The sequence below is a fragment of the Rhineura floridana genome, chromosome 12 (assembly GCF_030035675.1).
Source record: "Rhineura floridana isolate rRhiFlo1 chromosome 12, rRhiFlo1.hap2, whole genome shotgun sequence".
NCBI lineage: Eukaryota > Metazoa > Chordata > Lepidosauria > Squamata > Rhineuridae > Rhineura > Rhineura floridana.
Genome location: NC_084491.1, coordinates 37,361,111 through 37,386,662, shown reverse-complemented (window position 1 = coordinate 37,386,662; position 25,552 = coordinate 37,361,111). Strand labels below are relative to the sequence as shown.

General features: G+C 41.9%; 1 protein-coding gene across 8 annotated transcripts in view; it reads left to right on the top strand.

The window, feature by feature from the left end:
• The window catches only part of GRAMD1B (GRAM domain containing 1B), a 227,605-nt gene that overhangs the window by 191,176 nt on the left and 10,877 nt on the right, over positions 1–25,552 (top strand). For 7 of the 8 annotated variants that reach the window (XM_061593171.1, XM_061593172.1, XM_061593177.1 and 4 more), the window contains 12 exons: positions 7,606–7,690; positions 11,054–11,157; positions 11,277–11,372; positions 12,651–12,731; positions 14,621–14,736; positions 17,792–17,951; positions 19,766–19,952; positions 20,645–20,788; positions 22,950–23,068; positions 23,176–23,318; positions 24,119–24,222; positions 25,175–25,378. In XM_061593171.1, coding sequence (XP_061449155.1) covers positions 7,606–7,690; positions 11,054–11,157; positions 11,277–11,372; positions 12,651–12,731; positions 14,621–14,736; positions 17,792–17,951; positions 19,766–19,952; positions 20,645–20,788; positions 22,950–23,068; positions 23,176–23,318; positions 24,119–24,222; positions 25,175–25,378 — 1,543 coding nt within the window. Of the gene's footprint in view, positions 1–3,661; positions 4,526–7,605; positions 7,691–11,053; positions 11,158–11,276; positions 11,373–12,650; positions 12,732–14,620; positions 14,737–17,791; positions 17,952–19,765; positions 19,953–20,644; positions 20,789–22,949; positions 23,069–23,175; positions 23,319–24,118; positions 24,223–25,174; positions 25,379–25,552 lie in introns of those variants that run through there. The other variant, XM_061593178.1, reaches the window with a different exon arrangement.

Sequence of the window (25,552 nt, the reverse complement as noted above, 5' to 3'; positions counted from 1 at the left end):
TGCAAATCAAATCTGAAAGAAATACTTCCTTTCACCATTTTTATACCATAATTGGCACCATTGTTAATATACGTACAAAACCTGGCTTTATTTAGCTCAGTGATTCTCAAATGGTGCGCCCAGGCACACTGGTGCGCCCTAAGAGGTGGCTAGGTGTGTCTCAAATATTATCAAAGTATATTTTAAAAATGAGAAGAAACCCATTTGTATAGGGTAAGTAATGGTTTTCTATAGTTTATTTTTATTCATAGTTTAAAATATATTAATATATTTTTAATTTTGTACACCAAGTGCGCCAGAAAATTTTTATGTTTTACAGTGCGCCGCGAACCAAAAAAGTTTGAGAACCACTGATTTAGCTGTTAGCCTTATTAACAAGGTTGAAGCAAACTTCTCAAGTGAAACAAGATTCAGCTGAATATTGGCTAAACTAAACAAGCAAAAGGAAATTAGAACATAAGCTTCCAAATACATTTTTAACTTTACAAAATAAAACACCCTTTCCCCATATTTGGGTTCCATATAATGTGTGAGTGTGTATGAATCTATGTTAAGAACTTGCCACCGACATCAACAACACTTGTTGGTAAGTATCTGTTCAAATAAATTAGTTTCTCCTATTGGGTGGTTGTATGTAGGATGTAGGAAAGAGGGTGTTCTACAGTCTAAGGCAGCCTTTCCAAACCTTTGGGTCCCCAGATTAGGGATGGAGGGAGGAATTCGATTTTGTTCCAATTTAAAGCTAAACTTATCAAATTCACAGTTTCTGGAATAATTTGAGAACCAAAACAGCCATCCTACAAAATTCGCACTTGTCCAAATTTTGCAATGCAATTCTCCAACCATTGTTTCCAAAAATGCATGTATTCGGGGAAAGTGTCATAAAATGAATATATTAGTGAAAATAACATACATTAATGCACTATATTAGGAGATATTGCTTGTATTAAATTTATACATTAGTCAAAACTGCCTTCAAACATATTTTTTTAGGATAAATTCACACAAGAATGCTGTCAAGAGGATTTTGTAAAGAAAAAAAATCTCAAATCCCTTCAGAAATGTAGAGAACTGAATGTAAGATTGGAAAAATGAGAAACTGAGAGAACCAAAATTGGCAATACTTCCACCCCTACCCCAGATGTTGCTAGACTACAGTTCCCATCATTCCTGAGCATTGGCCATGCCAACTGGTGCTGATGGGAATTGTAGTCCAGCAACATCTAGGGACCCAAAGGCTGGTCTAGGTAACCTGTGTTGTCTGGGCTTATGCAGCTCCATTTGTCTACCTAAACATTTTCTGTATACTAGCATCTCTTTTGCTGTGGTCCTGGGGCACATGTTACAGTAACTCCCACTTTGCAGCGTGATTCTCCTGCTCTTAGAAGAGAACTCAGATCCTATGGTGGATTCTTCAATTATGTCTAATTTGTCAACTGTTAGTGAAAACTGTTGTTGTTGTTGTGTGCCTTTAAGTCGACTACGACTTATGGCGACCCTATGAATCAGCGACCTCCAACAGCATCTGTCATGAACCACCCTGTTCAGATCTTGTAAGTTCAGGTCTGTGGCTTCTTTTATGGAATCAATCCATCTCTTGTTTGGCCTTCCTCTTTTTCTACTCCCTTCTGTTTTTCCCAGCATTATTGTCTTTTCTAGCGGATCATGTCTTCTCATGATGTGTCCAAAGTATGATAACCTCAGTTTCATCGTTTTAGCTACTAATGGTAGTTCTGGTTTAATTTGTTCTAACACCCAATGATTTGTCTTTTTCGCAGTCCATGGTATGCACAAAGCTCTCCTTCAACACCACATTTCAAATGAGTTGATTTTTCTCTTACCTGCTTTTTTCACAGTCCAACTTTCACGTCCACACATAGAGATTGGGAATACCATGATCTGAATGATCCTGACTTTGGTGTTCAGTGATACATCTTTGCATTTGAGGACCTGTTCCAATTCTCTCATAGCTGCCCTCCCCAGTCCTAGCCTTCTTCTGATTTCTTGACTATTGTCTCCATTTTGGTTAATGACTGTGCCAAGGTATTGATAATCCTTGACAAGTTCAATGTCCTCATTCTCAACTTTAAAGCTGCATAAATCTTCTGTTGTCATTACTTTTGGACGTTCAGCTGTAGTCCTGCTTTTGTGCTTTCCTCTTTAACTTTCATCAGCATTCATTTCAAATCATTACTGGTTTCTGCTAGTTGTATGGTATCATCCGCATATCTTAAATTATTAATATTTCTCCCTCCAGTTTTCACACCTTCATCTTGGTCCAATCCTGCTTATGTTCTGCGTATAGATTAAATAAATAGGGTGATAAAATACACACATGTCTCACACCCTTTCTGATTGGGAACCAATAAGTTTCTCCATATTCTGTCCTTACAGTAGTCTCTTGTCCAGAGTATAGGTTGCACAATCAGCTGCTGTGGCACCCCCATTTCTTTTAAAGCATTCCATAGTTTTTCATGATCTACACAGACAAAAGCTTTGCTATAATCTACAAAGCACAGGGTGATTTTCTTCTGAAATTCCTTGGTCCATCCCATTATCCAATCTATGTTTGTGATATGATTCCCTTTCTAAATCCAGCTTGGACATCTGTCATTTCTTGCTTTGTATATGGTAAGAGCTTTTGTTGTAGAATCTTGAGCATTACTTTACTTGCATGGGGTATTAAGGCAATAGTTCGATAATTACTGCATTCCCTGGGATCCCCTTTCTTTGGAATTGGGATGTATATTGAATGCTTCCAGTCTGTGGGCCATTGTTTAGTTTTCCATACTTCTTGACAGATTTTTGTCAAAATTTGGACAGATTCAGTCTCAGTAGCTTGTAGCAACTCTATTGGTATGCCATCTATTCTTGGTGATTTGTTTCTTCCCAGTATTTTAAGAGCAGCTTTCACCTCACATTCTAAAATTTCTGGTTCTTCATCATACAGTTCCTTCATGAATGAATCTGTCATCCTGTCATCTCTTTTATAGAATTCTTCAGTGTATTGCTTCCATCTTCCTTTTATTTCATCTCGGTCAGTCAGTGAGTTCCCCTGTTGATTATTCAACATCCCTACTCGTGGTTTAAATTTCCCTTTCATTTCTCTAATCTTTTGGAATAGGGCTCTTGTTCTACCCATTTTGTTGTCCTCTTCTATTTTTTTACAATAACTATTATAATAGTTCTCTTTGTCCCTGCGTACTAGTCACTGTATTGGTTAGTGAAAACTAAGATTATGTAATATTGGAAGAGAAGAGGATTGGGGTCTCTGTACAAAAGTCAAGCCAGTTTCCAGAGATTGTTGCTTCAAACCAAACTTGGGGGGACAGGAGGTGGGATAGGAGCAGAACTTTCACTTTTCCTGTGTAAAAGAAAACCTGCAATATCCTCTGCTCTTGAATATTTCCTTGAGGAGAGAGAGCACAATGAAGCAAGAGGGTCACTGATAGGTAGAGCAGTTTGGCTTTCTTGGAGCTGATTTCATCATCTGTCTGCTTCCATGGATTGGCCTCTCTGTCTTCCACTCCCACACACATACTCTCTCTCCAGCCACTTTGCATTACAGGAAACATCTGCTGGGAGGGAGGGCTCTGGTTGGGTTACTTCAGGGCATTGGCCTGAACAACCCTAAGGCTGAAATTTAAAGCATGTTGCAAGTCGTTTTGATATCTTTTCCCCACCCTCTACTTCCACAAGAAAAATCGACTAAGAGCAACGCTGCCTTTCAGAGAGAAGTCACCAAACGAGGAGTGTCCAGGGCAGACACTGGACTAAGTTTAGCAATTGCTGGGCTGTGCACGCCCTAGGGGGCGGGAAAGGCTGGAATAAGATCGAGCTCCTGTTGATCCAGAGAGAATAGGAGAGTGAGGATCAGTAGAAGACTGGATATTGGAACCAGATGTCTGAGGTGTTCTTAGTTTATTGCTGGGGACATGATTATTGCTGCCCTGTCATAGCTCTGGACAGTTTGGACAATGCCTAGGTGTTGAAATGCAATCCTGTTCAGAGTCTTGCAGGTTGTGCCTGTGTGTAACAGTGTCGTGATCTTCTGGGAATGGCATTGTTGGGATTTCTACAGCTGAAGGCACCTTTGTAGAGCCACGGTGAAACATTAGTCAACAAACTTGTTTCTCCTAAACATCATCCAGCATCCTGGTGGAAGATTGAGTATACTCCCCCCCTCTTTTTTTTCTGGATCTACAAAACCGGATGCGAGGCAGTGGGGTGTAGAGGGATAGTCTTGTTTCCTTTTAACAAGCATCCCCTCTTATTAATAATTTTGCTGAGTCCTGAAGGGAAGATTATTTTGTTCCTGAAGTCTGTGCACCACTAAAGACTGAGAAAGGAGAGTGACAAAAAAAGTGGGGGATGCTGAGGCGGCATTATGGATTCTTTGTCAGAATGTGGAGCCGTTTGGAGTCTTCTCCTGGATCTGGAGGACAAGAAGCTACTGGACTACCTGGAACGACTGCATGATTTATCTGAAGGTTATGGCAGCTCTGGATGGGAAGAGATTCCAGCTGTGAGTGCCTTCCTGCCAAAGCCATGCCTCTCTCATACAGATGTTCTTGTGCTACCTTCCTTTCACCCACTTAGGCTTTGTTGGTACATAGAAGCCGCATTATCTTTCTTTCTTTCTTTCTTTCTTTCTTTCTTTCTTTCTTTCTTTCTTTCTTTCTTTCTTTCTTTCTTTCTTTCTTTCTTTCTTTCTTTCTTTCTTTCTTTCTTTCTTTCTTTCTTTCTTTCTTTCAAAAGGCCCTCAAGGCGGCTTATAAAAAATAAACACAAATATAAGCCTTTGCCAAATTTAGTTTCCTTTTGAAATTAAATGTGTGTTTTGTATTGCATTGTATGCACCTAGAGGCTCGTGGCCTATGGCGACTGATGAATGTAATACATTTGAGAACTTTTTATCCTAAGCCATCTCAAGCATAGGAAAGGCTCCGAATTCAGTAGCAGCCTCTCTTAGTACCTTCTTACGTGCCGCCCACCCCTGTCAAGTCCAGCTGACAGTCTAGTTCCTTTACCCCTCTTTCAGTTTTTGCAAAAAAAATTGTCCAGATTTCTCCTATCTGGTTTGCTTAGTCATCTAAATTTCACTGAAAGTTAGCATGAGCTAAAAAACCATTTTTAACCTTTTGACACCTTTCCACTAAGGGACAACTTCTGGCAATTTGTGGTTGATTAGTTGATATTACTATTGAAGTGTGTGTGTGTGTGTGTGTGTGGGTAACCAACAAGGAACACAGTTGTCATTAATGTTGCCTTTTCAAAACAAGAGGTGCTGCAATTACATCCTTAACGGTTCAGTGGTTTGAGAAAGAGGAGTGTGTTTCTGTGTTTAAGTTGCTGTTTCTGTCTCATCTGAGACCTCAAAAGTTTTTGTAATGCATGAGAAGGTGTAGGTGGCTGAAATTCTTGTTCCTAAAGGGCTCCTACCTAACTGCTTAGGACTACAGCATCATGGCAAAGTTATGGTATACGCACTACCTTGAAACCTTTCCATCCTGCCCCTTGCAGATATATTGGGGCTTGTACTGGTACACTGTTGTAGCATTACGCAAAGCCAGTGTGGTGTAGTGGTTAAGGTGGTGGACTATGACTGGGAGACCAGGGTTCGATTCCCCACATAGCCATGAAGCTCACTGGGTGACCTTGGGCCAGTCACTGCCTCTCAGCCTCAGAGAAAGGCAATGGTAAACCCCCTCTGAATACCGCTTACCATGAAAACCCTATTAATAGGGTCGCTGTAAGTCAGGATGGACTTGCAGGCAGTCCATTTCCATTTTCACTGTTACACTGAAGCTGTCTTTTGTATCTCATTCCAACAGAAGAATGAGCCTGAGGCAGCCAGGATATAAAACCCAATTGTAGATTGCTTTCAACCTCTTCATAGTACCCCAGTTTCAAGCAAATGAACTGTTGCTAAGAAAAACCAGTCATTGGCCTATAACAATTCATGGCGGCTTCTTGGGTTTGTTAATCCATTCACAATACTGTGTTTCCTTCTGGCTGAAACAGAACTGGCCCAGGCTGCCCCTAGCAATACAAATGATTGGTTTGTTTCATGGATAGTTGGGATCCGTCTGGTCTCACCAGTATCCATCTTGTTAGATTGCAGCTCTGGTTACCCCAGCCTAAGATGCCACCAACATTGTGAAAGCCCTTTCAGCTTTTCTGTTCTTGGATGTTGTTTGTGTTCCTAAACCTGGGTTGCCAAATATTTTATTTTTTTATTTTATTTTTTAAAACTTATATACCTCCCGACTAGCAATAGCTCTCTGGGCGGTGAACATAAATACAATAAAATACAACAGAATACAAAAACATCACAATCTAGCTGCCATTTTTCCAAGCGGCCCAGATTAAGAGATCAGTTTTCCATTATCCTAATGTGGCTGCTTATTTTTTGGCAGGAAATTCTATACTATACCGTCTCCTTGTTCTGTAACTCCATCAAAACTAACATTGCTTGGGGTTGCTATACATGAGAATGTGGTGCCATGTTCTCCAGGCGTTGCCAGTCTGTTCTTATAGATGAGAGCAGCCCTTCTTTCAGCATCCCTCAGTGACCTGAAATTTCATAGGACGTGCTAACCCATTGTGGCTCTCCTTTAAAAACTAAAATAAAACTTGTGATCACAACTTGTGATCCGTTGTCCATATGAATAGCGTCCAGTGTTTAACCTAGAAGTCTTATTAAAGAAATTGCCGTATCTGAAAATCTTGTGTCGTTGTTTTTTTATGAATGCAAATGTCTAACCTTCATAGTGATAAAACAGTATGACAATGTAAAGCAAGCCCAGGGACTTTATTTCATACACTATTGTCAACAATACACATAACTCCCTACCTATACCAGTGTGTGAAGTCTGAATGTCATGATAATTTTTTGTGTAAGGAGTCTGTCTGTATTTTGTTTACATTTTAGTGTACCCTAGGTTTTCATGGTTGTTTTGCATTGATTGATTTTGTTGCTTTGTTTTGTATGGATGTATTTAAAAAGTAATATCGAAAATAATAAAGCAAGCCCAAGGCAGAGCTATTATCAGGTATTTCCCCCCTTTTTCCTTTTTGCTATCCTTCGACCCACCTTTCCTCTTGTCTTGCCCTCTACCAGTTTGGTCCATGCCAAAATAAATAAATCTGAACACTCCCCCATTTTTTTTAAACCAGTGTCTAAATTAAATGTCACTAAATTAGTTACTTTTGTTTCTAATTATTGCTTGAAAAAAATGTGGGTTTCTTTAGTAAAATGTTTGGGAGGCTTTAGATGCAGAGTGTACTCTATCCTGTTACAGTATTGGGACTCTGCCATGATCTAGGTGAAACAGAATAGTCCTCTTTGCTTGTGTTTTCCCAATAAACTGTCTCTTTCTCCTGTATTTCCAGCCCTTCCCTGCCACCATAAGAGCTTACCAAACTCGTCGTCCTTCTCCATCCTTCCTTTCTGCAGCATCGGCATTAGGACAGCATCTGCCGGTTTTTCACGCGTACTTAGAAAAGTTAGCATAGATCCTCCCTAGAGTGGGCCCTTCCTGGCTCTTTTCTCCTGGTCACCTTACCTCCCCTTCTTTCTAATGAACTCTCCACTGTTGGCAGGTGCTGAGTCCAACCTACAAGCAGCGGAACGAAGACTTCAGGAAACTCTTCAAGCAGCTTCCCGACACAGAGCGCCTCATAGTCGGTAAGGCCTCCCTTGGTCTTCTCCCCAGTCCTGTAAGAGCAAAGGCTTCACCAGTGTCGTAAATGTCAGCCTTCCTAACCCTTTGCGTCCTTTCGTTCCTAAAGAGAGAGAGGCCAGAGTCCTGTTTCCTAAAGGAAAGCTTTTTGGGGATGCCATTGAGATTGGTACTACCTTAGTAACAGGTCTATCTACTTGCCCTTTGTGGGCATAATATATCTGGCGTCAGTTCCATGGTGGTTCTGGTTTGGGACAGCTGAGATGGCAGTCAACAGGTACAAAGAAAGAAAGAAAGAAAGAAAGAAAGAAAGAAAGAAAGAAAGAAAGAAAAGCTATTCAATAAAAAAATCTTCCACTGTGCTCTTTTCAGTCTGTTTTGGATAACTGCTGTTGAGCAAGATTTGTTATCTGTGCCTATGCAGATGTTAGGTAGGGTGGTTATTAGCCTCTTTAATGAATAGCTTGAAAACCTTATAATATGATTTACGTGGCTTAGTTTCAGAATCAAGATTTATAGAATCTTTGGTAGTTGTTATAAAAAAAGAAACTGAAAACAAAACCTGGTGTAACTTTTCCTTTGTGCATGAATTGTCTTTATGGTAAACTATTCCTCAGTACTGAAGATGGAAATTATCATAATGGAGCATGTATTTCACATCAGAAGGTTTTCTGTGCACAGGTCTTCTTAGTCTGTATGTAAGAAATGTGCAAATATCTCAGATTTTAATTCTGAGGTGGTAATAATAAGTAACATCGAGAAGAAATGAAAATTAACTATTAATTGCTATTCTTGTGGACACTTTTTTTACTTTCCAGTGTGTTTTAGTCAGTTGGACAGTTTGCTATGGACAGAAAAAAACATGTTCCCCGTCCCCGGAGAATCTTGATACTGCAGATCCAAATGTATCCCAAGGGGATTATATATTAATAAGGAGTGCAGGGGTATTAGGAGGTGAAGAATCAATGAGTAGATGGGATGTGATAATGAGTAAGTGCTGCTTAGATTTAATTATTTTGACTGACATTTCACACAAAAATTTAAGACCAGAAAGTGACAATGGACAGGGAAATAACCACTTACAGAGGTTCTGGAGATTAGAAGGAACTGGATTGAAAATGATCAGAATCGGAAACGGAATTAAAGGAATGTAATGAGAAAAAGAACAGAAATGCAAAACATTACCAAGATAGAAAATGAACTAAGAATATTCGTGGTTATATAAAGAGAATTCTGCTTCCAAATCATTTCAGTTTGTAGATTTGAATGACTTCTATCTGACTGGTTATTACTAGTATCACTTGACAGGGCAGATGTAATACTATATCTCCTGCAACTTTGTAAGGACTTGGATCAGTAGTCTCTCAAAGGGGATGTTTACACCCAAAGAAGGGTACGAGTACAGAAAGGGAACCAACCACTATGGAAATTAATTAAACTTTACTTGATAACTATCAGACAACTTGTTATGTGAAGGAGCATGTCTTTTGTGCCTACTCTGAAACATGACTCAGAACAAACAAAAGTAGTTTTTTTCCCCTATTTATTTAAGACTTTTAGGACTAAACTCAACTGGACACCATTTACACATTTAGCAATTGCGTTGATGACTTTTAAAAATAAATAGCAGGCATGAAAGGGTGATTTCAATCAGGAGCCTGGTATGAGGATAGAAAGGCTTTAATCCATTGCCCCCTTTTGTGGTCCTAATCTGGACTGGGGCACCTGTTATTTGCATTGGAAGAAAAGTTTCCAGTCAAACCAGTGGTGTCTTATCTAGTTTGGCCCTTAGACTGAATCACTATATTTTAAAAGCATGAAAGGGGATTTAGACCCTAGAGGGACACCTTTAAGCAAAAGACCAGCTCTTGTTCCCCCAAGACCTGTTAATCCAGCCATCCAACTATCTCAGGAATTAGATTTGAAAGATTTTGAGGAATTGGAACAAAACCCTCCCAAGGCAGGAAACAACAAGAATTTATGGTTTTGAAGGGGATATCTCACATTAGGATCTACCTAATGCAACACAATATGATTATCAAGGATGCCAATTAGCATTGGATTAGAATAATTATGGATAGACAAGAATACCTGCAAGGTAGAATGAGTATACTTATGCTCCCTGTCTTAAACACACACACAAAAAGAGATGTATTCATCAGAAATTATATTCTCTGAGAGCTAGATAACACTGAATACTAGGTTTTGAATAACATGTCACTCTAGATTCCGGTGTTTTCTGTTACCTAACACAAGAATGTTTTCCCCTCACCAGGAAAACCCTTTGTTTCAGTCCATAACTTCATTTTAGAGCCATTATCTTAACGTGTGGGCCTGCTTATGTAAGGCCTTCTATCTCAAATAAATTGTATTTATAGGATTCTGTGGACTTCATTGAAAAATTACAAGAAGTTAATAAAACAGGTGGAAATGCTATATTAATAATGCCTGACCTTGGATTCTTCAGCACAAGCATCCCACAAAGAGATGCACTTAAGAGAAAACAGAAAAAAAATCTACGTATTTTTTCTTACTGACACACCTTTGGCCATTATCACCACCACTACCCACCACCATTATTACATATAGAGTACTTCTTTTGACAGGTGAGCAGTGTGACCGTGGGGTTTTCAATGACCCCTGAAATTCTGAATCCTTTTATTGCAGACTTTGAGCATAAATTTGTATTGTTTATACATTTATTACTACCATCACAAGCTCCCATAAAGATTTAACATGTCAAGGGAACATAACCTATAACCAGTGAATGTAAAACTATGTTTTCATATTCCATAAAAAGATAATTTCATAATGTGCCTTTTAAGTTGAGACCTTATCCCAGTCTGCTTCTGTGTTGGAATTTCTTTTTAATATGGTTTTAAAGCTTTTTTAAAAAAGTTTTTAAAGTTGTTTTGTTTTAATGTATTGGCATGATTCACTAGAAAAGACAATAGTGCTGGGAAAAACAGAAGGGAGTAGAAAAAGAGGAAAGCCAAATGGGATGGATTGATTCCATAAAGGAAGCCACAGACCTGAACTTACAAGATCTGAACAGTGTGGTTCATGACAGATGCTCTTGGAGGTTGCTGATTCATAGGGTCGCTATATGTCATAATTGACTTGAAGGCACATAACAACAAATTTGTCTCCCCATAACCAGGAAGAGCCTCTGGGCAGTGAAAAACTCAAACAATTTGAAAACACAAGTCCAATAAAACAACATAAGAAACAAGTTTTTGTGCCGTCATTACCTTGCTGGCTTTGCTGTGCTTATTTTATACTGTGTACGGAGCCTGGCTATTCTTAGGCTCCCAATAAATATTTATTCTTTCTGTTATTGATGGTAACTCCCTCTTACTTTTCTACAGATTACTCGTGTGCACTTCAAAGAGATATTCTCCTCCAGGGCCGACTCTACCTCTCTGAAAACTGGATATGCTTCTATAGCAACATTTTCCGCTGGGAAACATTGGTGAGTGTCTTCCCTTTCTCTCCACCAGCCCTCTGCCACAGAGCTTGTTTTAGGACCGTTCTGGAAATAATGCACTTGGCTCGCTAACACTTTTCTTTCTTTTTTTATTTTTTGCATAGTTGACCGTCCGTTTGAAGGACATCTGCTCCATGACCAAGGAAAAAACGGCACGGCTCATTCCTAATGCTATCCAAGTTTGCACTGACACTGAAAAGGTATGTGGCAGAATCCTCCCTTCGGTGAATCTTGACCCATCTGAAGATCTGAGTGTAGAGGACTCCAGGATTTATCTGAACACTGAGCTGAAATTGACAGAGTTGGGCCCTAGAATTGATAGATACCATGTAGGGTTCGTTGGAGCACATTTGATGGCAACAAAGAGGGAATCAGTTGTTAAAGTGGGTTGAAGATGGATCAATTCTCAGTTTGCAGAGAGGCAATCGTGCTTTTAAGAACATAGCCTGGAAGCTATAACATATATCACAAATGGGTAATCCAGATCTTGCCTGCATAAGCTGCATGAATTCCACGATAAACTTCCATCTGGAAGAGAGTTGAATGTGGTTTGAGAGATGTTTTCCTTCTCACGGTGTGCTGTGTACATGCATATTTCATTTTGTCTTGTAGCTTCCGGTCAAACAGGTTTTTGCAGAGTTTTGAGACAATGCAAAACCCTGCAGAACATCCTTTCTGTAGGTAAATGTGGGGTGCTCTATATGCACAATGAGCAATGAACCCTTTCTCAACTCTACAAAAACCTCATATACAGGCTCATTTTTTCCCTATGAAGCCTTTAGCAAGTTCCCCTTAGACCTAGTGCCGCAGATGAAATGGAGTAAGCCTTATGGAACTCACTGGTGAAAGCAGTTTAATGCACCGGTCAACTGGTAAAAAGAACATTTGAACTGGCTCTGTGACACACATACTCTTTCTTGGACCACCCTAGCTGTGGAAAAATAAATAGTCTGTATTATGTAAGTAGCTTGCTGAGTCTAATAATAAATAAATAATAATAAATTTAATTTATGTGTCGCCTATCTGGCCAGTGGCCACTCTAGGCGACGTACATACAATAAATATAGCAAAATACAATACAAAAAATACAGTGTAATAGTATAGATTATAAAACAAACAATACATAATGGGAGGCATGTAAACAAAAAATATTAAGCCTCCCCAGAAATCCCAAAAGCCTGTTGAAAGAGCCAGGTCTTTAAGGCCTTGCAGAACATATTCAGGGAAGAGATGTGCCGAAGATCTTGTGGGAGGGAGTTCCAGAGGGTGGGGGCCGCCACTGAAAAGGCCCTCTCTCTAGTACCCGCCAATCTAGCTGCTTTGGTTGACGGGACTGAGAGAAGGCCTTGTGTGCATAAGATGCATAAGTAATGAATTACCCATTTTGCGTTACTACCATCAAGCTTCTCTGTTCCCATATAATTTGCTTGTAAAATAGCAAACTTTAAAACACTTTGCAAAATCTCTGTCCTCCACAGCACTTTTTCACTTCTTTTGGCGCCCGAGACAGGACGTACATGATGATGTTCAGGCTCTGGCAGAATGCCCTCCTTGAAAAGGTATGGAGACATGGGGACACTCCTCACATAGATATCAGTCTGTTTCTTTATTTGAAAGATGCAGCTTCTTCTCTTTCACAATATTTTATCGAATTCAGTAACAATCAGAAAAAAAACAATGCAACAGCACATATAAAAGTATAACACAAAGAAAGCAACAGAGGTAGAAGCTCTCCATCATCACAAATGAGAATAAAACCAGTTTCAATTGATGTAAAAAAAAGCCTAGAAAAATGATAACAATAAAGCTCTTTGCCTGGCACTGAAAAGACTTCAGGGTAGATTCCAGGCAATCATCCCCGGGGGCAGCATTCCGAAGATGAAGAGCTGCAACAGAAAAGGCCCTAATAGTTAGCATTTATGTCACTTTTTTTTAAGCGCTTCAAATACAGAATCTCAGCAATCCTTATAACACTCTTACAATGTATACCCATATTGCAGAGTGAGGGTGGGCTAAGAATGAGATACAGTAAGTTGTCTAAGAGTATCCAGTGATGATTTTTTAACTGGGGACTTTCTGGATCACAGCTCTGATTTTTATTTTTATTTTAAATGGCTACACTACACCAGCTCTTTAATTAAATTTTTCCCATCAGCATTTTCCTTTGACTTGGGCAGTGAGCTCTCAAGTTTATCTTGTTCAGGAAGAGTACGCTGGATTTTATTTTTTAACAAATGATTTCTTGTTATCGCCCTCTTTAAACAATCTCGCCTTTACTAGCCACATGGATTAAAAACCACAAATTCCTTTGCCAAATTCCAACACTGGTTAGAGATTTTAAGGCCCCGTTTTGATTATGTGATTATGACATGTGTGAATGTGCACATCCTAACAGCTGTTTGGCTTGGCTTTCAAGGACGTCTTTCTCTTTTCTGTCTGTCTTCTTTGGGGCTAGAAACGTGTCTGACCTTTTCACATATTAATTTTTGAGAATACAACTCTTTGAAATAACGGAAGCTTTGTACTCAATCTAAAGCCTCAAGAGAATATATATATGTATATGTGTATATATATATATATATATATATATATATATATATATATATATATATATATATATATATATAAACATAATTGTGATTAACCAAACAGAGGTTTTTATTATATTAACAAAACATTTCGGCTTCCGCCTTCAGCAGCTGCTAACATACAAATGCTGTTACCAAGGTGGCAGTTATAGAGCTTTGAGGATGGAATGCTCAGAGGGGCTTCATTTGCAGAAGCTAAGTAGTGGTGGTACTGTCCTCCAGGTTCAGGCCATGTGGTGCCAGTGTGTCCAGAGAGTAAATCCAAAAGTTCTCCCTTTTGGTCAATGCTGCTGGATCTGCTGGCATCTCTATCGCTGTAATGGAAAAGTCCAACAGGCTGTGACCCTCGATGTTAAAATGCTTTGCAACTGGTTGCTCCACTTTTTTGGTCAAAATTGCCGACTTGTGGTTCCTGAAGCGCGTGCGTAGGACTGTCTTATCTGTCCTGTCTTGTCTTGTCTTTTATATATACATATATATATTCATAGCTACCAGAGGCTGTAGCCTGCTTCAGATTACTTTTTCTCTGAAGTATCATTGTAGTTTTTTTTTTTAAAAAAAGTAACTCCAACCATGGTGTCTGACAATGGCTTCCTCTTTTACATTTATCAACTTGGGAATTCTCCCACAAGACATTGCATTGTGATTCCAAACCTGTGTAACTGTGGCAAGACTCTTGCATGGTTTTCATATGCGACGGTGTATACAAAATGTTGGTAGTGCATTTAGTACAAATCTCATGGCAAACATTACATAGACATAGTAATTATGTTTGGAGCCATAATCAGGGGTAGTTGTCTGCTTAGTTTTCATCACCTTAACTCACATGGGAGGTATCAATTCGCACTTTCTCTCCCCAGCCCCTGTGTCCGAAGGAGCTCTGGCACTTTGTACATCAGTGTTATGGTAATGAACTAGGGCTGACAAGCGATGATGAAGACTATGTGCCTCCCGATGATGATTTCAACATGATGGGGTAAGCTGAGTTGCCCCAAAACAAAGCATAGAGATGTGTCTAATGGACTCTAGCAAAGAAGGGTCAAAAGCCAGATCTGCCTCAAGCACTCCAGTGGGCCAGGAATGCTGGATCAGATGGTCCAAACTGTTGGTCAGTGACGCAGGTTGTGAGACTCACAGACAAGGTTTTTAGCAGAGAGAGAGAAACCTGAAGCAGAAGGGTTAAACTGTGAGAACAGAGTTCCAGACAATCAAGGTCAGTCTGGCTAGCTGAAAGTGTGATAAGCTGGGAACTGGCAGGATCTCGAGTGTGGGGGAAGAATTGTCAATGGAGGAAGATGTCTCTAATGTCTTTGCCTAGTAAAGACTCTTACATGAAACTTGCCTGGCCTGTCTTATTCCTGTTCTAAACGGTTCTTGGACTCATACCACGTCTCACCTACACACGCAGAGCGCTACAGGGGTTATGGGCCCAGATTATGAGGCGTTGTAGCGCTACACAAACCAGTATTTCTGGCGTCTAAAAAAGAATACAAAATTATATTTCTTTTGAATGTGTACAATATCACTGTGTAACATGTTGCGTTCTGAGAGCCCACAGAGCAGGATTTGGCCCATGGTTGGCTCTCTGATTCCTTATAACGCGTAAAAAATCTTTGAGCCCCAATCAAGCTACTCCCGGTGGGCATCTGCCAGAAACAAATACGCTGCCGCATATATCCTTGAGATGGGAGTCTGAGATTAAACTATCGTAATTTTCACCAGAGCTGGTCTAGATAAAGGCATGCCCATGTATTATACGTTTGTGCTGTGAGGGAGTAACTATAGTGTATGTGTGGCCAAGTACTTTCCCCACATCGTGTATCCAGTTTCGTGCCCAGCGCCTTTGGCAAAATTGCTGCAATCCCAGGCAGGAGTCCCATATATAGAATGGGAAGAGATTCTGCCAAATTAACCACATGCATTGTCAACGTCGCTGCCCTTTCAAACACAGGGTTTGTCTGGAACAAATACTGTGCAGCGTGAGTATGTGCAAAGCAGTCTCTAAATTTTGCCAGAATGGGAAATGCACTTTATTTCCCTCAGACCTCACTATTTATAATCCCCTCCAATTCTTGCTTGCTTGCTGTATTTATTCGTTTATAAAAATATGTGTATGTTGCTATTTCGTTAAAAACATCAAAGCGGTTTACAACACGGCCATTAAATAAAGCAATAAAGCTACAGTGATAGCAAAGGTCAACCGTTGCAAAAAGTGCATCTTCTTAATTACCTGTGCAAGCCTGGTGGAACAGAAAGGCTTTAGCAGGTGCTTAAAGGTTAAAACAGAAGGCACCTGCTGAGTCTTTCTTGGCAGAGCATTCCAAAGAGCTGGGCTGATGATGCTGAAGGTTCAGTTTCATGTTGATGTTAAAGGAGCCTCGCCAACTTGGGGGATGACCAGAGCTGCTCCTGCAGATGATCTCAGTGACTGAGCTGGATTATAAGCGTTCAGGCGTTCCCTAGGATATCCTGGACCGAAGTATTCAGGGCTTTGTAAATTAATACAAGGACCTTGAACCTGTCTCTAGTGGATGGGCAGCCAGTGCAGATGTTTTAAAAGTGGTGTCACATGTTGTGTGCTCCCATCACCAATCTGGCCACTGCATATTGCACCAGCTGGACCTTCCAAACCAGGGCCAAGGGCACCCCCACATGGAGCGCATTGCAGTAATTCAGCCTCGAGGTTACTAACGCATAAACTACAGAGGTCAGGCTATCCCTGACCAGGAATGGCTGTAGCTGATGAACCAGACAAAGCTGGTAAAAGGCACTCCTAGCCATAGAGGATACTTGGGCCTGTAGTGACAAAGATGAATCCAGGAGTACCCCTAGGCTACAAACCTGGTCCTTCAGAGGGAGCATGACCCCATCCAGTACAGGTAACCTGCCCAACTCCCAAAGAGCCTCCATCTTTCCAGGATTCAAACACATTTTATTGGCCCTCATCCAGTCCACTACAGCATTCAGACACTGATCCAGAGAATTCACAGCCTCTTCTGATTCAGATGTTATAGAGAAATAGAGCTGTGTTTCAGCATGTTGCTGACACCTTGCACCAAAACTAATGACCTCTCCCAATGGTTTCATATAGATGCTGAATAGCACTGGCGAGAGAATAGTACCCTGTGGAACCCTATAGCACAAGTCCCAAGGGGCCAAGGAACACTCGCCCAGTGTTATTTTCTAGATGCGATCCTGAGAATAAGAGCGGAACCACCATAACACAGTGCCTCCAATACCCATCCCACTGAATAGGTCCAGGAGGATACCATGATCAATGGGATCAAATGCCGCTGAGAGATTGAGCAGAAGTAACAGGGTCGCACTCCTCCTGTCTCTGTCACAATAAAGGTCATCCATCAGAGTGACCAAGGCTGATACTGTTCCAAGACAAGGTTTGAGTCCAGATTGTGATGGATCTAAATAATCAGTCTTATCCAGAAATACCTGCAACTGCTCTACAACCACCTTCTCTACCACCTTTGCCAAGAAAGGGGTGTAGGCAAGTGATCTATAGTTGTTACACTCCATTGGGTCCGGTGTGGACTTTTTAAGAAGTGAGAATCACACCATCACGCAAAGATGTGTAACCTACACCTGCGACCCATTCAGTCACCCCACTCCAGCTAGCTTTAATAAACCAGGATGGACAAGGATCTAATGACCATGTGGTCGGGTGTATCACTGCAAGCATCTTCTCCACACCTTCAGGCGTTACCTGGAATTGATCCCACAACACTGGGTTTGATGTTGCATTGGATGCTTCGGCTGGAACTGCCACAATAGCGGCATCTGAATCATATACCTGTAACTTCATGCATCTGATGGACTGCAGTCCACAAAAGCGTATGACATAAATCAATTTGCTAGTCTTTAAGATGCCACAAGAATCTGTTGTTCTTGATGCAACAGACTAACAGAGCTCTCCCACAGGAATTTTTTTATCCCACTTGCTCATTCTCCGGTACTTAATTTGTGGATAAATGTTGGGGGCTGACCAAATTCATATTGATTTCTGCTTGCTCTTTTAGCTACTGCGAAGAGATCCCAGTGGAAGAAAACGAGGTGAACGACAGCTCCTCAAAAAGCAGCATGGAGGCCAAACCGGAGGCAAGCCCTCAGCTTCCTAAGAAGTCTATCACTAATAGTAGCACGTTGACACCCACAGGAAGTACTGAAGCTCCAGTCCCGGTAGGCATTTTTCATCTTGCAGTGTTGACATCTTTGATCTGATGCAATACAGTTGGCAAGGAGGTGATTGCTATCTAACTTATTTGTTGAAATACGCCCCAAATGTAATTTTCTCTTTCAATTTTGGTTTTAGTCCCTAAATGCTATAAAAGCAGTAACTGTCAAAGAAAATCTTCTGAACAAAGAAGAATCTGGAATCCCATTTAAGTGTCTGAAGTGTTAGAATTTCCAATGGATTTGGGTTGAAACATAGATGATGGCTCTCATCATCCCCAAGTGTGTATGCTTCATTTTTAAAAACTGTAGTTGCTTTTCTTTCTGAATAGTCTTTAAGTGGTTTATAGTGGTGGGTTTTGGGGGGCAAGTGTCTAAATCTATCTTTCTTTGTGGTATCTGTGGAGTCCAGCATAGGAGTTCTGCGGGGATGCAGATCAACTTTCTGAACCCTCTAGCTAGGCAGTGAAAGGTTTTGCCAGGAAAGGCTGCCCGCATCCTCAAGGTGCACTCTCTAAAAAACAGGCCCAGGGTCTTCTCGCTCAGTTTCTTCCTCACTACCATAGCGGTAGTGTTGTTGAGAACATTCTCCTCTCTATTGCAGCTAGACATTCTCCTCTTTTTTTAATACTTTATTTCCAAAATTATTCCTTTCTCTCTCTCTCTCTCTGTCAGTCTTGCATTTTTGATAAGGCAGGGATTGGGAACCTGTGATCCTTCAAATCCCTGCGCATTGGCTGTACTGGTTGGGTCTGATGGAAGTTGGAGTCCAGACCACCTGGAGGGCTCCATATCTCCACATCCCTGCAAAAAAGGAAGCCCCAAGAAAATGAATGTAATATGTATGTTAATATTAATGGGGAGAAGCTGTAACTCAGTGGAATACACAAGGTCCCGAGTTCAATCCCTGGCATGTCCACTTAAACAGATCAGGAAGCTGATGGTGGTTGGAGAGCTGCTGCCAGTCAGAAAAGATAATACTGTGTTAGACTGACCTGGTATGAGATCGTTTCCTATGTACATAAGATACTGGGAATAGCAAAGGTGGCAGGAAGCAACTGGAGTTGTTATATATGTACTTTGTGTTTTTGTTTAGGGGAAGAGACATAGCTCAGTGGTAGAGCATCTGCCTTGCATGCAGAAGGTTCCAAGTTCAATCCCCAGCATCTCCACGTAGGGCTGGAAGAGACTCCTGTGTGAAACGCTGCAGATGCGCTGCCAGTCATTGTAGACAATACTGAGCTAGATGGAGCAATTTTCTGACTTAGTATAAGGCAGCTTCCTATGTTCCTATCTTCCATATAGTGTGGTTTTGCATATGACTCCAGCTTACATGAAGAGCATCAGAAGAGTTCCAGCAGAAGGTCTGTCTAGTCCACCCATCTGCTTCCCCCGGTGGGCCAGCCAGAGGCTTCTAGGAAGCTCACCATGCCATGAGGTCATCAACTGCTTTTCCTTCCCAGCAGCTGTTGTTCAGTGTCATGCTGCCTCTGAACAGGGAAGTTCCAATTAGCCATCATCACTAATATCCACTGGTGGACCTTCCTTGATGAATTTATCTAATCCCCTTCTACAAATGCAAGTCGGTATCATTAAGAGTAGCATTTGGTCCCAGACGTTTTACACTCGTCCCATAATCTCATAGGTCTCAGAACACCGAAAAGGAGTAGGCCCAGCTTTTATGGAGCGTGCACTGATCTTTTCCATTTCAATAGAGAACCATGAGAAATCGCTCACACAAACTACAGCCATGGTTGACAAGCAGTGGGGTCACCCTGAAGGCAGCAGTTAACACAGTATCTTTCTTATGCTTTTTCCAGTACGAAGGGGTGGTTCCTGAGGAAGAGGAGGCTGTGGACACCCCTGCTGAGAAGGAGCTGACAATCGCAAACCTTATTGGAGACAAGATTGAGATCATTGCCCCTGTAAATTCCCCTTCCCTGGATTTCAATGACAATGAGGACATTCCGACCGAGCTCAGTGATTCCTCAGAAACTCATGACGAAGGTGCGTGGCTGGCATCTACAGGTGTTGTGGGGTTAACTGCTCCTGCTCCCAGTACTATGATAGTTGATTTGGAAGGATTAGGACTTCCAAGGTCAAAGTCCATCCACTTGATTTCCAGTGACATCTAATGTTCAGTGTGTCTTAGTTCTTCAATTCTAATGTATTCCTAGTTTCCAACTTGATTACTTTTGGAAACTACAGCATCATTAGGTTAATGGTTGAAAAGTCTCAGCAACATCCAGCAAGAACAACTCCTGGACAAGCCCCATTGATTTCAATAAGGTTTGTGTAGGAGGTATTCCTAGATTAGTGGGGGCGAGATCACATGAGATTTTTGACTACTCAGGAACCACATCAGTTGTTGGTGATGTTAGAGCTAGTTCAAATGCATTGAGTTCTCCTGAAGATGTCTTCTAACGTTTTGCATCTCTTTCTGAAGAGATCCCACAATCATCTACATGGAAAAGTGACATCAAGATTGGTTGACTTAAGTAACTGTTCTTGGGATGAATCTGTCAGCAGGATCAGAGTTCCCTGTCGGGTCCTGCTTATGGACTCATCTCCGGAATTGACCATCTCCCAAGCCAGTGTAACGTTTCCATGCATTGTAAGTGATCCACTGAGCCCAAACTCTTAGGTCAAGACCTGTCGGGTGAAAGACTGCAATCTTAGCTCTCTGTTTCTTTCTGCAGGGGAAGTCCAGGCTTTTTATGATGATCTGAATGGACGGCAGTTTATGAATGAGGTGTTCAATTTTAGTGTGGATAAGCTCTATGACCTGCTCTTCACAGACTCTCAATTCCTGAGGGACTTCATGGAGCAGCGGCGGTTCTCTGGTAAGCTTAGCACTCACCAGCACACACATAGCTGCATGGAGCAACTGGCTTTATCTCACTCAGAGGTTTATGTAAGGGTGCATCCATACTGCAAATCCCCATCTGTTTCAAATATGAAAACGGCATGGCCCGCTACCAAAGATCTCTGGGAATTCATACTTCTGTGAAAGGGGCTCAGGATCTCCAGCAAACAATTCTCTGCACCTCTCTCACAACATCGTAGTTCCCATGATTTGGGTCAAAGAGTGTGAAGGGCAAGAAAGATGATCTTGCTGAATTTGTTGTATAATCTCCAACCTCGAGCAAAGCAACAATGAGGATGTTTTGTTCCATTCCTTGTTCTGTGTCACACAGGTGTTGTTGTTTTGCTTTTGCTTATGTTTTAGATTAGAAAACCAAGATGAAGAAAATGTTCTTGCTGGTAGGAAAGGACACACAAACAATTCTTCCACCCCACTTTGCTCGGCACCTAAAATGTATTCTTATTTGGATCATTTGCATTGTGCTTGTTCCTCCAAGAAGCTCATATCAGTATATGGGTTGGGGGGATGTTATCAGGTGGTCTCCCTGACCTTCTTGGCTTTAGAGATACACCTTCAACAAAAATACTCACAATTTGTGAATTCTGTATAGGGTTGTGTTGCTCACCTGAACAACTTCACCAAACTTTATATTAAAAAAATTGTGCTGACTTCTGCAAACCCCTGTGAGAACTTTTGCTAGTCTAATCCAAAAATGTTAAGTTCCCTAAAAATAATTCCTATAAATGTTACTTTAATATTTAAGACTTATGCAAAGGTGCACATGTATCTGTAAGAAAATGCACACATGATTACACATGTGTGCATACATTTATCTGGATAAAAAAAGACCTTTAAAACACCACCTACTTTGTCTGCGATTACAACTAATTACAGTGATTTATTTATTTATTTATTTATTTTGTTCAATTTATATACCGCCCACAGCCCGAAGGCTCTCAGGGCGGTGTACAGCATAGGATAAAATACAATAACATCACAAGAACAATAGAACATAAATATAAACAATAAATAACCTCATATACATTTAAAGGTTAAAAGGTAGATTAAAATGCCTGGGAGAATAAAAAGGTTTTCACCTGGCGCCGAAAAGATAGAAGTGTAGGCGCCAGGCGGACCTCATCGGGGAGACTGTTCCATAATTTGGGGGCAGCCACTGAAAAGGCCCTAGATCTTGTTACGACCCTCCGAGCGTCTCTGTGATTTGGAACTCGGAGGAGGGCCTTAGATGTTGAACGTAGTGAGCGGGTAGGTTCGTATTGGGAGAGGCGTTCTGCCAGGTACTGTGGTCCCGCACCGTGTAAGGCTTTATAAGTCAAAACTGGCACTTTGAATCTAGCCCGGAAACAAATAGGCAGCCAGTGCAAATGCGCCAGAACAGGTGTAATATGCACGGACTGCCTGGTCTTCGTCAGCAGTCTGGCTGCAGCGTTTTGCACTAACTGAAGTTTCCGGACTGTCTTCAAAGGCAGCCCCACGTAGAGCGCATTGCAGTAATCCAGTCTAGAGGTTACCAGAGCGTGCACAACTGAGGCGAGGTCGTCTTGAAGATGTGTATGATAAAGACAATACATGATGCGTACTTAAGTTCTTCCCCCTTTAATGGCACTTTCAAGTGGCACGTAGCATGGAATGCCGCTATAAAGAAGGGAGATAAAGTGTTGTGTTCCATACAGCATGCTTTGTGAACAGCAACTGTGTTTACAAAAAAATGCCAATTTAGCGGTGCCTCCCATATTAAAGCAGGTTCGGTGTGAATCCAGCTGTGGTTTGTCTTAACTGATGTGATCTTTGGACCTGAAAGATGTGAGATGAAATTCCATCTTCCTCTCTCTGTGGCCTTCAGTTTCCAGTTTTTAGAAGGGGAAGCTTCGTGGTCCACTTGATAAATGGAAGGGAGCATAAATAAAACTAAAATACAAAGTGTGTGGTACGCATACTAAACAATACATGTTCTGTGTCCATCTTGTTGGATCTGCCAACTAGGGTGGAGGTGGGGCAGTGCCCTTGACTTGGTCATGGGAGTAATTTTTCTCCCCCTGGGAACTGGATTGTACTCCGCTTCCCTCATTGGAACAGCACGCTGAAACCAGCCTCTGTTTTTTTCTCTCTTTTCCCAGATATTGTTTTTCATCCCTGGAAGAAAGAACAAACTGGCAATCAGAGCAGAGTTATCCTTTATACCATCACCCTCACCAACCCTCTGGCCCCAAAAACTGCCACTGTCACAGAGACTCAGGTGAGAGGCCTGGATTGAGACCTCTGAGGTCTGCATTTGGATGCACAACTTTCACCATGGATGCTTATCTTCAGTCTCTTTATACTTCCCCTCTCCACTTTCTCCAGACAATGTACAAAGCAAGCCAAGAGAGTGAGTGCTATGTGATAGATGCAGAGGTGCTAACTCATGACGTCCCTTACCACGATTATTTCTACACGATCAATCGTTACACATTGACGCGCGTTGCCAGAAACAAATGCCGACTCAGGTGGGTACGCGTGCCGAGGCTGTAGGCTTGCAGTACTAACAGGGAGCGTGATAACTGAGTCAAATGGCATCTGCATAGAGAGGCGGCCAAGGCTCATATTTCTAAGCTTGAACATCCACAGCTCGGAGACTAGTGATGCTCATCATATTCTGAGCTGGGGGTGAGAAAACCTTTGTCATCCCGAGGACCACGTTACCTCAAGGAGAACTTTCCAGGAGCTGCCTGCCAGTGCTGAGTGGCGCCAGAGGTCAAAGTGGATAGAGAAATACCTTTCTGACTCTTACCTTTGCATAGTAGCTTCCGTTCGAGGTATGCAGAAGTCAGAGGCTTCTATGCACACATCTTTCAATCCTGCATCCAGAAAAGCAAAAGGCATTGTCACAGTTCAAGGGCTCATTCCAGCCAGGCAAAAGCCTTTGAGGAGGGTGCGGAGCAGAGCTGGAGGGGGGGGGCATGGCCTAGGGAAAGTCCTGAGGGCCAGATAAAGAGGACTGGAGGGCCACACTTGGCCTCCAAGCCTGAGGTTCCCCACCCCCATTCCAAGCCAAGCCAATTTGAGTTGGGAGAACATCTCCCATCACTGAAATAGTGCAAGAGCTATTAAGAAAAAGAAAGAAAGACAGAAATCCTTAAATTTGTGGCAGGGAGAGATCTAGCTATTTCAGAGGAATACCATGTTTTGAAAACTGGCAGTTTCAGACTGCAAATCCAAAAACAGGCAATTGGTTAGAAAAACTGTGTATGAGCCAATGTTACAGCTCTCAGAAGTGACAGGAGTTTTTCCTCTATTTTTTTTTAAGGGTTTCTACAGAGCTACGATACAGGAAACAGCCGTGGGGGCTGGTGAAATCTTTCATTGAGAAGAACTTCTGGAGTGGCCTAGATGATTATTTCCGCCATTTAGGTGAGAGCTTACAGCATCTTACTAGAGCATGGATGGGGAACCTATGGCCCTCCAGATGTAGGGACTCCCAATTCCTACAGCCCCAAACAACATGTCCAGTGTCCCAGGATAATGGGAGTTGTAGTTCAACAGCATCTGGAAGATCACAGATTCCCTAAAGGAACTAGCTTTGTGCCCCTTTGTGTGCGTGTGATGGGATATGGCATACAAGTGAACTTTATGAGCTCAGCTATTGGAATAGATGAATGGAGCTTTTGAAAAGATCTGGATTGAGGAAGGAAGGTTTCATTTTAGTATTTTAGCTAATACTTTAGTATGGTATAGTAGTGGTTAGAATGTTGGATATGACCTTGGAGACCAGGGTTCGAATCCCCACACAGCCATGAAGCTCACTGGGTGACCTTGGGCGAGTCACTTCCTCTCAGTCTCAGGGGGAGGCAATGGTAAATCCCCTCTGAATACTGCTTACCATGAAAACCCTCTTCATAGGGTCGTCATAAGTTGGGATCGACTTGAAGGCAGTTCATCATCATCATCATAGTAGATATAGCAACAGGCAGTTATTCAGGTTCATTGCCCATTGTGTGGGTTATTCAGGTTCATGGGGAAGGGCTGTCGCTTAGTGGTAGAACATCAGCATTGCACGCAGAAGGTTCCAAGTTCAGTCCAGGTAGGAGAGCTGCTGTCAGTCAATGTAGACAGTACTAAGCTAGATGGACCAATGGTCAGACTCAGTATGAGGCAGCTTCCCATGTTCCTATTCTGTTTTTCATCCCTTGAAGCTACTGATACCAGCCGTGGGCTTCCAGCCCAGGGCTAGATGGGGCAAAGGTTGGGAACAGACGCTGCTGTGATGATGCCATTGCCCTCAGGCTACCCCTTCCTTTTGACCAAAGTGAAGTCAGTATCTTCTTTTCATATAACGAACCTGCCCCCTGGCTTTCCTTGGCAGAGAGTGAACTGACCAAAACGGAGAGCACATATCTAGCTGAGCTACACAGACAATCCCCCAAAGAGAAGGCGAGCAAACAATCCACAGTGCGCCGGAGAAAGCGACCCCACACCCACCTGCGGGGGCCCCACCTGGAGGAAGTGCTGAGCCCTGTAACCACTCCCACAGATGAGGAGGCTGTCAGTCGAATCAAGCGTGTGGCAGGTAAGGAGCGTGGTGCGCCAAGGGGGACCATTGTCGGGCTTGTGGAATGGGAAGAGGTCCATGTCCCTCTGATGTGGTTTTTGTTGACGGTGTGGAATAGGGATCCTCTGGGGAGATGGGCTTCCTAGAGAATTGTTGATATAAAGTCACAACCTGGCTGGCCGAGGAGAGCAA